Raw genomic sequence first — 12,129 nt, forward strand, 5'->3', positions numbered from 1 at the left:
AGGAACCAATTGATAATCCGGTCTTATATTCCCAAAGAACAGCCTAGATTAATCAATCACCTCTCTACAATCCTTCCTGACTACACAAGCGGATTGTCGAGGGATCACAAACAGTGAGACGAAGATGTTTGTGACTTCTTTATCTTGCCTATCGGAGAACTCTCACGATATCAAGCCAATCAATCGATTTTACTCGTACGATAGAAGATGCAAGATCAGATCACACAACTACGATAAAGTAGTATCGGTCTGGCTTCACAATCCCAATGAAGTCTTTAAGTCGTTAACCTGATTTTAGAGAAGAAAATCAAATCTTAATGGAGATCGAATCTAGCGGGAGCACTAGTAGCACACAGACGTGTGGGGATTAGTTTTGCACAATACTAGATGTCTCCTTTATATAGCCTTCAAATCAGGGTTTTTCCTTAGTTATAAAGCAATCCTTATTCACCGTTAGATGAAAACCTGATTTATATTCAAGCTAATATTTCTCAACCGTTAGATCTAAAACTTAGCTTGTAACACACACTTGGGTAGACGTTTACTAGGTTCGTGAAAACCATGCCCAAACGTGTACGTGTATGTCGGTTCAATATAGTAACCCAAAAGGTTAACCATATGAGCATTTCATATTAACCTTGTTCTTCTTCACCATAACTAGTTCAATTGACTAAAATGAACTAGTTACAGAGTTTTTCAATTGCTATGAGATCTTATGTAACTACACAAGACACAATTGAAGCAAAGATGATTCGATTCGATTGAATCAGCTCATGAACATTACAGCCACAGTTTGCATAAAGCATTCCTTAGTAATTTAATGTTTCATGTTCAGAGCACATCTTTAGATCATAACCTCTTAAGTTCACAAACAAGTTCGCGGACTTAAGTTAATCGGTTGAGTTTTCCAAACTCAGCAGAAATTCTCGAAAAGAGAACTTCCGCCAGTTCGCGGACTTAGCACACAAACGAGTTTTGGAAAATCCAGCAGAAATTCTCGGTCGAGAACTTCCGAAAGTTCGCGGACTTGGCAAGCCAATTCCACAATCCTCCCGATTTCTCTTGATCAACAAAGTTCGAAAACTTCGGTTCAAGGAATACATGGTTATGTAATCTAAACTCTCATTTCAATCATTGAGACATTCTCAGAGGACACTATGTAGCCGTTATTCACAGACCGATTCACGTCAGAGCAATTCTCAAAGTGATTGAAACTTTTCATGACTTTCGTCACTAGGTGAAGATAAACTTGATCAAAGCGAAACGCTCTACCAACACACGATTTCGAGATAAAATATAAGCAATGAATGCTCAACTCGAAATGTCAAATGTGTATGATTTAGTCTATATAGCATAAGACTTTTGTCTCATAAGAAGTAGGAGATAGAAGAGATAGACTTTTGAGTGATAGATAAGTTCAAGTCTCCACATACCTTTTTGTTGATGAAGTTCCACGGTTCCTTGTATAGATCTTCGTTGTTGTATGATGAATCACCATGAAGTCCTTGAGCTCAACTAAACTTTTCTATCCTAGTCCGAGACTTAGCTATGTAGGCTAGAAATCAAGACTTATAGTTTTGATCACTAACATTGACAAACATGCTTGAGATAGCAACGCATGCGAGGTTGACCGAGCTATGCTTTAATAGTTTTAGGCTCAAATTTAATAAGATATATTTCAAGATTATAGAGAAAACTGAGACTGCGGATTCCACCGTTAACTAATTATCAGTGATTCAATCAATAATAATAATTACGCAACTCATACATTCAATTTGATTCTTAAATATTGCCTAGACAAGTAGATTCTCAAAACAATAGTTGTAAATCGAAAGCATGGACCATCAAAAGACTTAACCTAAGCATAACCCATCAATTGAAATCACAACCACTTAATCAGAATCATATATTCAATTTCAGTTCACTGCAAATAATCATCAAAGAATTACAAAAATTAAGTTAACTAGAAATTACCACATAATAATTGGAAAAATGGCTTCCTCCGTCGCCTCAGCAATGGGGTTTAGCTCCTCATATTAATCACTTGCTCAAAATATTGGTTCATAGCTCAAAAGTAGATTAAAAGAGAGAAGAAGTATAAAGCAGCGGAATTGTAACAGATATAATTGTCACAAAAATAACTGTTACATAACCCACTGTTACAGAAACCCCTAACATAAGTAATTGTTGGAAAATAGTTATAGTTTTGAAAGAAAAGGTGATGGTTCTGTCTTCTTCCTCCTCGACTGTGTTTTCTGCAACTCGCCTGCACTTCTCTCTCTGCTCCGGTTATGTGGCTTATTCCTTCACCCCAAGCTTCCCCCAAAGTCTCGATATCCCCTGTTTAGGTCCTCTCACCCTATATATACCCAGAAGATCAATAAAACTTGAGAAATACTCGAATTATCTTCTCTCTTTTCTTTCACACCAAGTCACGGGAATATCTCATATTCTTTTCTCTCTCTCCGCGTCCCTGTTTGTCCAATATAGTTCAGAATCTCCTGTATTTTTGTAAACTCAGTTCGAACAGGGAATAAAGCCTTTCCAAACTCCACGCAACTTCCAAGTATGGATAGAAAACCCGATACAACTCTCACCTTCCCTGTTTATGGTGAAACAACAAAAATCTTCCTCATTTAACTTTGATACGATCATTACCTTCCTTGTTTAATCAAAACGTGTTACTACCAATCGATACGCACGAATAACTCATACAAAATCTCTTCCAAATCGTTGCCAGACCCGACAATGTTTCCACCTCCCCTGTTTAACGTAAACTAAATGATCTTTCCTATTTCTTCGAGTCTAAGACATGTATCAGTCTTGTCTAGCCTTAACAGGCCCAAATATATCCAACTCAGCGATTGAATCTCCACAAACCACGTCCAATTCTGCTCCGGAAAATATCGCAGGTGCAAAGAAAATTCCCGCCAAAATTCAGTTTTGAAAACGAGAAGAAGGGTACCCATTATCAACTGATGGGGTGTTGTTAGCAACTGGAGTGCCCCTTATCCAAAATTGGAGTCCCTTTATCAGATTCCTCCGGAGGTGCTTTTAGCAACTTTTCGAGCCGAATTTTCCAAAAATGTTTATTTCCCAAAAATACCTACAAATACACAAAACACCATAATAAGTACAAAAAAATGGGTACTAACAATATAGAAAATCGAGATGAAAATAGACACATAAATGCGTCTATCAGTTAGCAAAGTAGTGGATGGACAATCAACCAAGTCTCCATACCACGTGGAACTGGTTTAACCACGATCTCCCACTCTTTCACTCCAGCAACCGTCACACTTACTGGGATCAGTGTGTTTACTATTCTTGCAGTATAAATAAGCTTCTGAATCCACGATTGAACAACAACAATTTCGACCAACAAGAAATTGTCACTCAATCGATCAGAACTTATCTCGTATGAACTCAACAGTTTACCAACTTGCAAAAATCGTCAACACATCCACAATCCTTAATTATCATTGATCTCACACGCACTTCTCAGCTTCCCTCCTACAGATCGACCCTCATCCCTCTTTGTGACCGAATTGACTCTGGAACGACCATTTTCTTGGTTTAGGCCGGAGTCCTACACATTGATCTATCGAACTCAAAGCACTCCCGTGCAGTGCAACTGTTTGGAAAAGGTTTAAGCAATTTGCCCGGTCGAGGAGTCTCCTCCCGCACACTTGAGTCTCCACTTTCATAAAAAACCAGCAAATCGTTTTCATCCATCAACAAAAACATAACATGCGAAACTTGTATATAAATAATACTCTAGTGGATAGATATGATCATAATAGTATGGTCATAGTATTAAGGAATTACATTACGAAGTATAACGCTTATCTTTTGAACTTCGTAGATATGACATCGACATAATCTTGTATATAGTTTTATGATTATGTGTATGGGTTTATGGTGAAGATTTCATCCTAGGAAACAATGTTTTACATTTGTTTAAAGGAAGTAGGTTCGTGAACTTGTTTCATGAAATGAAAGGGAAATCAATAGGTATATTGGTCCGGATATTCATTGCATATTTTTTGGATAACCAATATGTGTGAGTTGGTAGAACCGATCTTAACTAAGGTTATGTATCTTGGTATAACTGATCACAATACCTAGACGTATGATTTGGTATGACCGGTTATGGTAATTGGTGTAACCGATCCTAAGTAATCACCATGAGATGGTATGATCGATCCTTGTAATTGGTGTGACCGATCTTAAGAGGTTGTGCGACCGATCCTTGTAATTGGTATGACCGATCCTAGTGACTGGTATGACCAGTCACAAGTAGGTACCATGTTTAGGTAGAATCGATCCATGTGATTGGTATAACCAATCCGAACCCATGTATGTGACTTGGTAGGACCGATCACAACTAACCATTGTGACTTGGTATGACCGATCACATAGTAGTCTTGGAATTTTGGTAGAACCAATTCTAAATTTGTTTGGAAGTGTGGTAGAACCGGTTCCAAGATACAAATCCGTTTTTCCATGAATTACATATTTTCTTCATGAACTTGTGTAGTTTCAGAATTAGGATTTGATGTGTAAAGATGTCAATATACTTTGAAGTTTGAACATGAGCATTAACTCTTATCATTTATTGTTCAAAAATATTTCTTGGTACTCAGTGATCATGTACCGAAATAAATTGAGATTAAATTAAGGTTTTTGGTTTTATGTGCTTTAATTACCAACAATTAATACATAGCTCTAGAGAATAAAAATTAGCAATATCTTAAGAATATTTGACTACATTCGTTGGAATTAGGAACATCGAATTTTGGCATTCATTGCATATCTTAAGAATAATTTCGGATTTGAAAATTCTTTGGTGTAGCGTGGCTTCGCCCTCCCCCTTCGCGGTGCATTTTTGATTTAGTGTGGCTCGGCTTCGCCTCGCCCATCCCTCAGGATTTTTGATATGGTGTGGCTTGGCTTCTCCTCGCTGTGCCAATGCATTTTTGATTTGGTGTTGTGTGGTTTCACCTCGCCCCGTCGCGAATCATTTTTGATTTGGCGTGGCGCATCGTGATGCATTTTTGATTTGGAGTGGCGTGGTTGCCCCTCCCCATTGCGAAGCATTACTAATTTGTTTATAAAATTCAAAAACGATTTTCCATCAACAAAATAATAATGCTTGTCTCACTCACAATACAGATTGACTTATATACTGTAAGATGGAAATCCAGAAGAGAGTGAACAATTATGGTGCAATATAAGTATCAACTACTGAATGAACATAAGTATTGAAAAAATATACTAAATATTCGAGAACACCAAATCTTGAATACTAAAGTAACATATAGGCTCAACATATCAAAATAACTCTTAAATAAAGACTTTTTTTTCTTTTTTTTGAAGCACGTTAAATTAAGATGTTTATGAAATACCAAACACTTCTGAAAAAGAATATTCATAAAAGAAAATTTAATCATGTTACTACTTCTTTCCCGGATCTCCTCTAGCTACTCCATCAACATAACAGTTTCACCCGTCATTAGTTAGTCGAGCTTGTTATTTATTTTTCTTTTCCTCTGATTCTGCCCATGCAATCAGAACGTCCAATTCTAGGATTTTTTTTTTTATTTTCATCCAATTTTTTTTTTAGAGTTCCTGGTTGATTGTGCAGTGCTGCATAAATATGTAGTCTATTTTGGTCAATTCAGATAAAGAGTTTCTTTTGAATGACCTTGCTAAAACAAAATGTTTTTTCTATCCTTTTTCCAAATAAATATTCATATAAATTCAGTGGAATGCAGATAAATATCACCCAAGAATGAGGAGCGTCCTCTGTTCATCCCCTATGGGTTACAAGTTATAAGTCAATCCAACATTTGGGCTCTCTTTAGGGAATTCAAACCAAATGTAATGAAAAGACGAGGGTACCCAAATACACCACAATCTTTTATTTATCAACCTATAAGTCCTCTCCCGAATGTGATCGTCTATGGACAGAGTCGAGAAAATACGACAATTCGGTTCACACTTCGTGTGATCGTATATGGATACGACATCGAGACAATACAACAACAAGGTCACTTATGTGATTGACTATGGATACAAGATCGAGACGACATGACACGACAACAAAGTGTGTACTTGTTAATAGGTTCGGAAATAACCGAAACTCTATAGGATCAGTATCAAGTATTACGGAGTTAACTCACTTATGTATTTTACTTAATTATAATAACAATTATAGTGCGGAAAACAAAGTAAAATACACAACAAGATTCTGTTAACGAGGAAACTGCAAATGCAGAAAAACCCCGGAACCTAGTCGAATTATGAATACTCCAAGAATTAAGCCGTTATAAAAAATCTAATTCCAAATTCTTATAGTTGATACCAAGCAGACTATCCCTAGCTACTTAGTTCCCTCAGTACCCCTGTGCCTTCGACTTCTAGAGTCACGCACGTGAATAGCAAGTCCTTTGGATCGTATTCCAAATAGCAAAGGAAGAATCTGTTTGGTAACCACTCTAATCAATCTTGCTAGAAGATATTAATGAGTCGTTGACAAAGGCTCTTATGTTTAATCTAATAAACTCATTTGTATGGTTAGATCAATTTAAATATTGAATATTGAAATAAACAATTTTTAGATTCTCAATCAATCAATATAGATCTCAAAGAGAAACTATAAAGTGATGCCGATCTCACGCAACTAATCAATCAAGTCTATCAAAGATAAATCGATTCTAATTGGATCCCATACGATCAAGGTTTGTGCACTAAATCCAAAAGATATGAAAACTAATAAGAATTCTTGTTCATATTCAAATCTTTTGTTGCCTTCGAATACCTGCACAACGACACTTGAATCTTCTTGTGATCAATCACACACGGAACGGATTTTGTTAACAATGGATTATCACAAGATGTTTTTAGATCTAAAACAGTTCTAAAGATCCTGTCGATACTTTGATCTAGTTTGAGTGAGCCTTATATCAGAAGAGAAGGTTCTCAAGAATAAACAAACTAGGTGCAATCATAGTTTCAACAACCGTTGGTCAATCAAATCAATAATCGAAAACTACAATAACAATGCAATTATCTAGTTTCCCACCAACGGTACTCGTAGAGCTTCTTGATCCCACAGAAGTCTTTAAACGAGCGGTTGTAAGAGATTTCACCTAATTAGGATGCTTTGCTCTACGAATAGACGGCTCCACCAGAAAGAACAAGAAATGAAGTTTGCATGGCTCTTAGGATGGTTTGCTAGAAATGCAAACTTAGGTATTTATAGACCAAGGTTGTTTGGACACAGTCAAAAATGCATCAGGAAGGGGCGGGCGAAGCCGCGCGACACCAAATCAAAAATGCATCGGGAAGGGGCGAGGCGAAGCCGCGGGACACCAAATCAAAAAACCTAAGCATGCATTGGGACGAAACGAGGCGAACTTAAGCATGCATCGGGATGGGGCGAAACCAAATCACACCAAATCAAGAATGCACCGTGACGGTGCGGGACGAAACCCCGCGATACCAAATCATGCACGACAGAGCGAGGTGAAGCCACATCATACCCTATATGGTTAAAAGAAAAAAATGATGGTGGATGGGTTTTGGGTCCGCCCAGTACGTAACACGGACACAAAATCTAGTTAAGATAAGAAGATAAGAAGAATATTCGTCCACTGACGGTCCACATCTACAATGTTACACTTGACATCCTTTGAAAGCACATGGAGCGGAGGAGAGGCGTAAGATCATTTTAGCTATCACTCGGGTGGTAGCGATATACCGAATTTTAACTTTAGATAGTATAATTGTTTGTTTACCGGAAAGTTTGCAACCAGAAATCGAGGGAGATGAATGTTACTCTATCTCTTATGCCCGCCAAAACCTTACCCAAAATAACAACCATTTCTGAGTTCCCCAACAACCCTAAGACCCTAATATTAGAACAATGCAAAACTATCAAAGACATCAATCAAATCCATACTCATGTAATCAAAACTGGTCTTATTCTCAATCCTTCAGCAGTAGAAAACCTCCTTGAATCCATTGCACTAGTTCTTCCAAGTAGTATGGATTATGCCTTGGCCATTTTTAATCAAGTCCAACAGCCTCAACCAGAGGCTTATAACATTTTGATTAGAGGATTCAATTTGAATCAAAACCCAGAAAAAGCAATTTTATTATTCAAACAAATGAAAGAGAATTGTATAGAACCTGATAAATATACCTTTTCTTGTATTTTGAAATCTTGTTCTATATTACATGGATTGCAAGAAGGTAAACAGATTCAAGCTCATATTATGAAATCTGGGTTCGGATCTTCTGGGTTTGTTCAGAATACTTTGATTCATATGTACGCTAATTGTGGGAAAATCGATATTGCTCGTAGGGTGTTCGATGAAATGTCAGAAAGAGGAGTCATTACTTGGAATTCCATGTTTGCGGGTTATACTACAAGTTCCTGCTGGGAAGAAGTAATTGAGCTGTTTCAAGAGATGTTGAAGTCTGATTTTGGGTTTGATGTGGTCACGATAATTAGTGTTCTAACTGCTTGCGGGAGATTAGGGAATTTAGAGTTGGGAGAATGGTTGAGTGACTATATTGTTGAAGATGGTTTAACTGGGAACTTGAACTTGGTTACTTCTCTTATTGATATGTATGCAAAATGTGGTAAAATTGATGTTGCAAGGAGTTTATTTGATAAGTTGCTGAGAAGAGATGTAGTTGCATGGAGTGCTATGATTTCGGGTTATAGTCAAGCTAGTCGATGTAGGGAAGCATTAGATTTGTTTCAGGAGATGCAAAGGGAAAATATAGAACCAAATGAGATTACTATGGTTAGTGTTCTTTCTTCTTGTGCAGTTATGGGTGCTTTTGAAATTGGAAAATGGTGTCATTTCTTTGTGAAGAAGAAGAGAATAAAGCTAACAGTAACTCTAGGTACTGCTTTGATGGACTTTTACGCGAAATGTGGATCGGTAGAGAATTCCCTTGATGTGTTCAAGAAGATGCCTGTGAAAAATGTTTTGTCTTGGACTGTATTGATCCAAGGACTTGCAAGTAATGGTGAAGGAAGAAAGGCTCTTGAATACTTCTCCCAGATGAGGATAAGGAACATTGAACCAAATGATGTTACTTTCATTGGAGTTTTATCTGCTTGTAGTCATGCAGGCTTGATTGATGAAGGTCGTGAATTTTTCGTTAGCATGAACAGAGATTATGGTATTGATCCGAGAATTGAGCATTATGGATGCATGGTTGACATTCTTGCTCGAGGCGGATTCATTATAGAAGCTTATCAATTTATAAAGAACATGCCTATGGAACCAAATGCTATTATCTGGAGAACATTACTGGCCTCATGTAAGGTTCATAAAAATGTTGAAATGGGGGAAGAGTCTTTGAGACAATTGGTTAAGTTGGAGCCCGCACATAGTGGGGATTATATACTTTTATCTAACGTCTATGCATCTGTAGGCAGATTTGAGGATGCAACCAAAATAAGGAGTGAGATGAGGCAGAAGGGGATCAAGAAAACACCAGGGTGTAGTTCAATTGAGATTGAAGGTGGGCTTCATGAGTTTTTTGCAGAAGACAGTGCACATCCTAAATCAGTTGAGATTTATGATGCAGTGGAGAAAATGATGAAGCGGATTAAGTCAGCTGGCTATGTGCCAAATATAGCAGAGGCAAGATTAGATGCAGAAGAAGATGAGAAAGAGTCGTCGATTTCTCACCATAGTGAGAAGTTAGCCATTGCTTTTGGTCTTATTAAAACATCTCCCGGAACTACAATTAGGATAACAAAGAACCTCAGAGTTTGTAGTGATTGTCACATCGCGACAAAGACGATCTCAAAGGTTTTCAATAGAGAAATTGTTGTTAGGGATCGAAACCGATTCCATCATTTCAAAGACGGATCCTGTTCTTGTAATGATTATTGGTAAAATGTCATTAAAACCATTTTAATAAGATTCATTTCTGTATAATGGTATTGTACAGTCTGTAGACTCTGTACCGAGCTCTGCATTTCTCGGAACCTTTAGAACTAGGAATTACTGTTTAGTCCAGAAATGAGAGGACCGGTTAATGTGTAGTCCACCCCTAGATTAGAATTATCCGCTGGTCCAAAAACATGTTTTTGGACCAGAATCTTTATTCTCTAGTCCATCCACGTGCGGTTGACACAAGACAGTAATTTAAATATGCCAAACATACCCTTCTGCAACTGTTAATCACGAACAAAACACATTCAAACTCAGTTTCTTCTCAGATTCAGTCTCTCGTTTTATCTGCTGCTGCGTTTTGGTTCATCTCAGTTTCTGGTAGTGTCTTTCAATTAGGTTCATTTCAGCTTCGAATTAGGTTCATCTGAGCTTCGAATTAGGTTTATTTGAGCTTCGAACAAGGCATTTATCTTTTAATCATCTTCCTCTGCCGTTGTTCTTGAAATCTTGATGAATAATTAGGTTTATTCTGATCCGATTTCTAACAAAATAATTGTATATGATGTACATGTTGGAATATCAGCCTATAATCATGCTTCTAAAACTTTATTAGCTATAAATCATGCTATTCTTCATATAAGGTTAATATTATAAGCTGGTATGACAATTCATGCATCTGGATCATATATTCTGCATTTGTGTAACATTAAGATGAAAGTAGATAGGAAGTATAAGTACATACCTTAGATTAGCTCACAACAATTGAATGAAAACTTAGAAATTTCAGTTGTTTTCTATCTAGGTAGACACTTCCACTACTATCCTCTCTTGTCCTTTGATGATGGAAAAATTTCTTTTAAACAAGAGTTAGAATGGAGTCCACCTCATGCTAGAAAAGACATGTGTCATTCAACCTTCCATCAAGAGTTGAAAAACAGCCTCACATAGCATTATTATAACTAGTATGCCATTCTAAATAGTCTAAGAGATACTTATCCTTATGTACCCTTGAACTTACATAATTAACATGAACTAACCTTAACCTCATTGATTAGGATTAGTACTAATCCATTTTAAAGAAATACAAAACATGTTTTGTTGCTAAACCAACATAGAGACTAACATCTCCCACTTGGGGCAGCAACAAAACCTTTTAAGTTTAAGAAAACTTTACAAAAAAACAGACTTGGATTAGTGAGGTAGAAAACTATAGGCGGCCAACCCTTTTTTTTTTTTTTAGAAAACATAATCCTACAATGAGCAACCATTCATGTATAACCTTATCCTCAAGATCAACAATATGCTAGAATTCGACTATGAAGACCCAAACACCATTTAAAAGAATCACAGGTCGTTTCCATAATCAGAAATCTAGATAGACTATTTTTCTTGAGTTAATCTTTAGGCATACTTACATAAAGGACAATAACCTTTTAATCCTCACAAAGATCCCTTTATGCCTTAAAAAAGACTTCCTTGTGATCTTAAAAGGATTTGCTAATACCTCTTTCAAGAGACTACAACATTCTTATGACCTCAAAAGAGATCTGCCAACGTATTTTAAAAGACTACCGCACTCTTATGACCTCAAAAGAGATCTGCTAACGTCTTTAAAAAGACTACCACATTCCATTTTAACCTCAAAAGATATCTGCGAACTTTAGAATGCATCAATTAAGACATTACAGCAAACACAAAATACCAAGAGCAATCATAACAAAATATGTTGATATGCAAACTGAGATATTTGATTATTTACAATCAAAGTCATACATTTATGACATATCAACAACACCCATAGAAGTTACATGCTCTTTAAACGCCTTAGGGTTCAAACCTTTAGTCATAGGATCTGCAAGCATATTATCAGTCGAAACATAAGAAATATCAATTTCCCGATTCTTGACTTTGCACTTTGCCAAGAAGTATTTAACATCTATATGTCACACTCTTCCTTTCCCTTGATTGTCTTTCGCAAATCTAATTGCAGATTGATTGTCACAGTAAAATTTGATAGTTCTAGATATAGAATCTATAACCAAAAGACTTTTCACAAAATTTCTCAGCCAAACTGCATGAGTTGTTGCTTCGTAGCAAGCAATGTATTCTGCCTCCATTGTAGATTGAGCTTCAACAGATTGCTTTACACTTTTCCACGAAATAGCATCTTTAGCAAACATAAATACATAACCAGATGTAG

The 12,129-nt window shown here is 36.7% G+C and overlaps 1 protein-coding gene across 1 annotated transcript; it reads left to right on the forward strand.

Annotated features, from left to right (window-relative positions):
* The first annotated feature begins 7,832 nt into the window (after positions 1 to 7,832).
* LOC113277690 (pentatricopeptide repeat-containing protein At1g08070, chloroplastic-like) lies at positions 7,833 to 9,929 on the forward strand. Its single transcript, XM_026526720.1, has one exon. It carries the CDS (start codon positions 7,833 to 7,835, stop codon positions 9,927 to 9,929), a length of 2,097 nt encoding a protein of 698 aa, XP_026382505.1.
* Positions 9,930 to 12,129: the final 2,200 nt, after the last annotated feature.

This window comes from Papaver somniferum, chromosome 5 (assembly GCF_003573695.1).
Source record: "Papaver somniferum cultivar HN1 chromosome 5, ASM357369v1, whole genome shotgun sequence".
In the NCBI taxonomy this organism is placed as follows: domain Eukaryota; kingdom Viridiplantae; phylum Streptophyta; class Magnoliopsida; order Ranunculales; family Papaveraceae; genus Papaver; species Papaver somniferum.

Excerpts from the sequence above, each read along its gene's own strand:
- LOC113277690 (XM_026526720.1), top strand. The coding sequence starts at position 7,833 with ATGAATGTTACTCTATCTCTTATGCCCGCCAAAACCTTACCCAAAATA.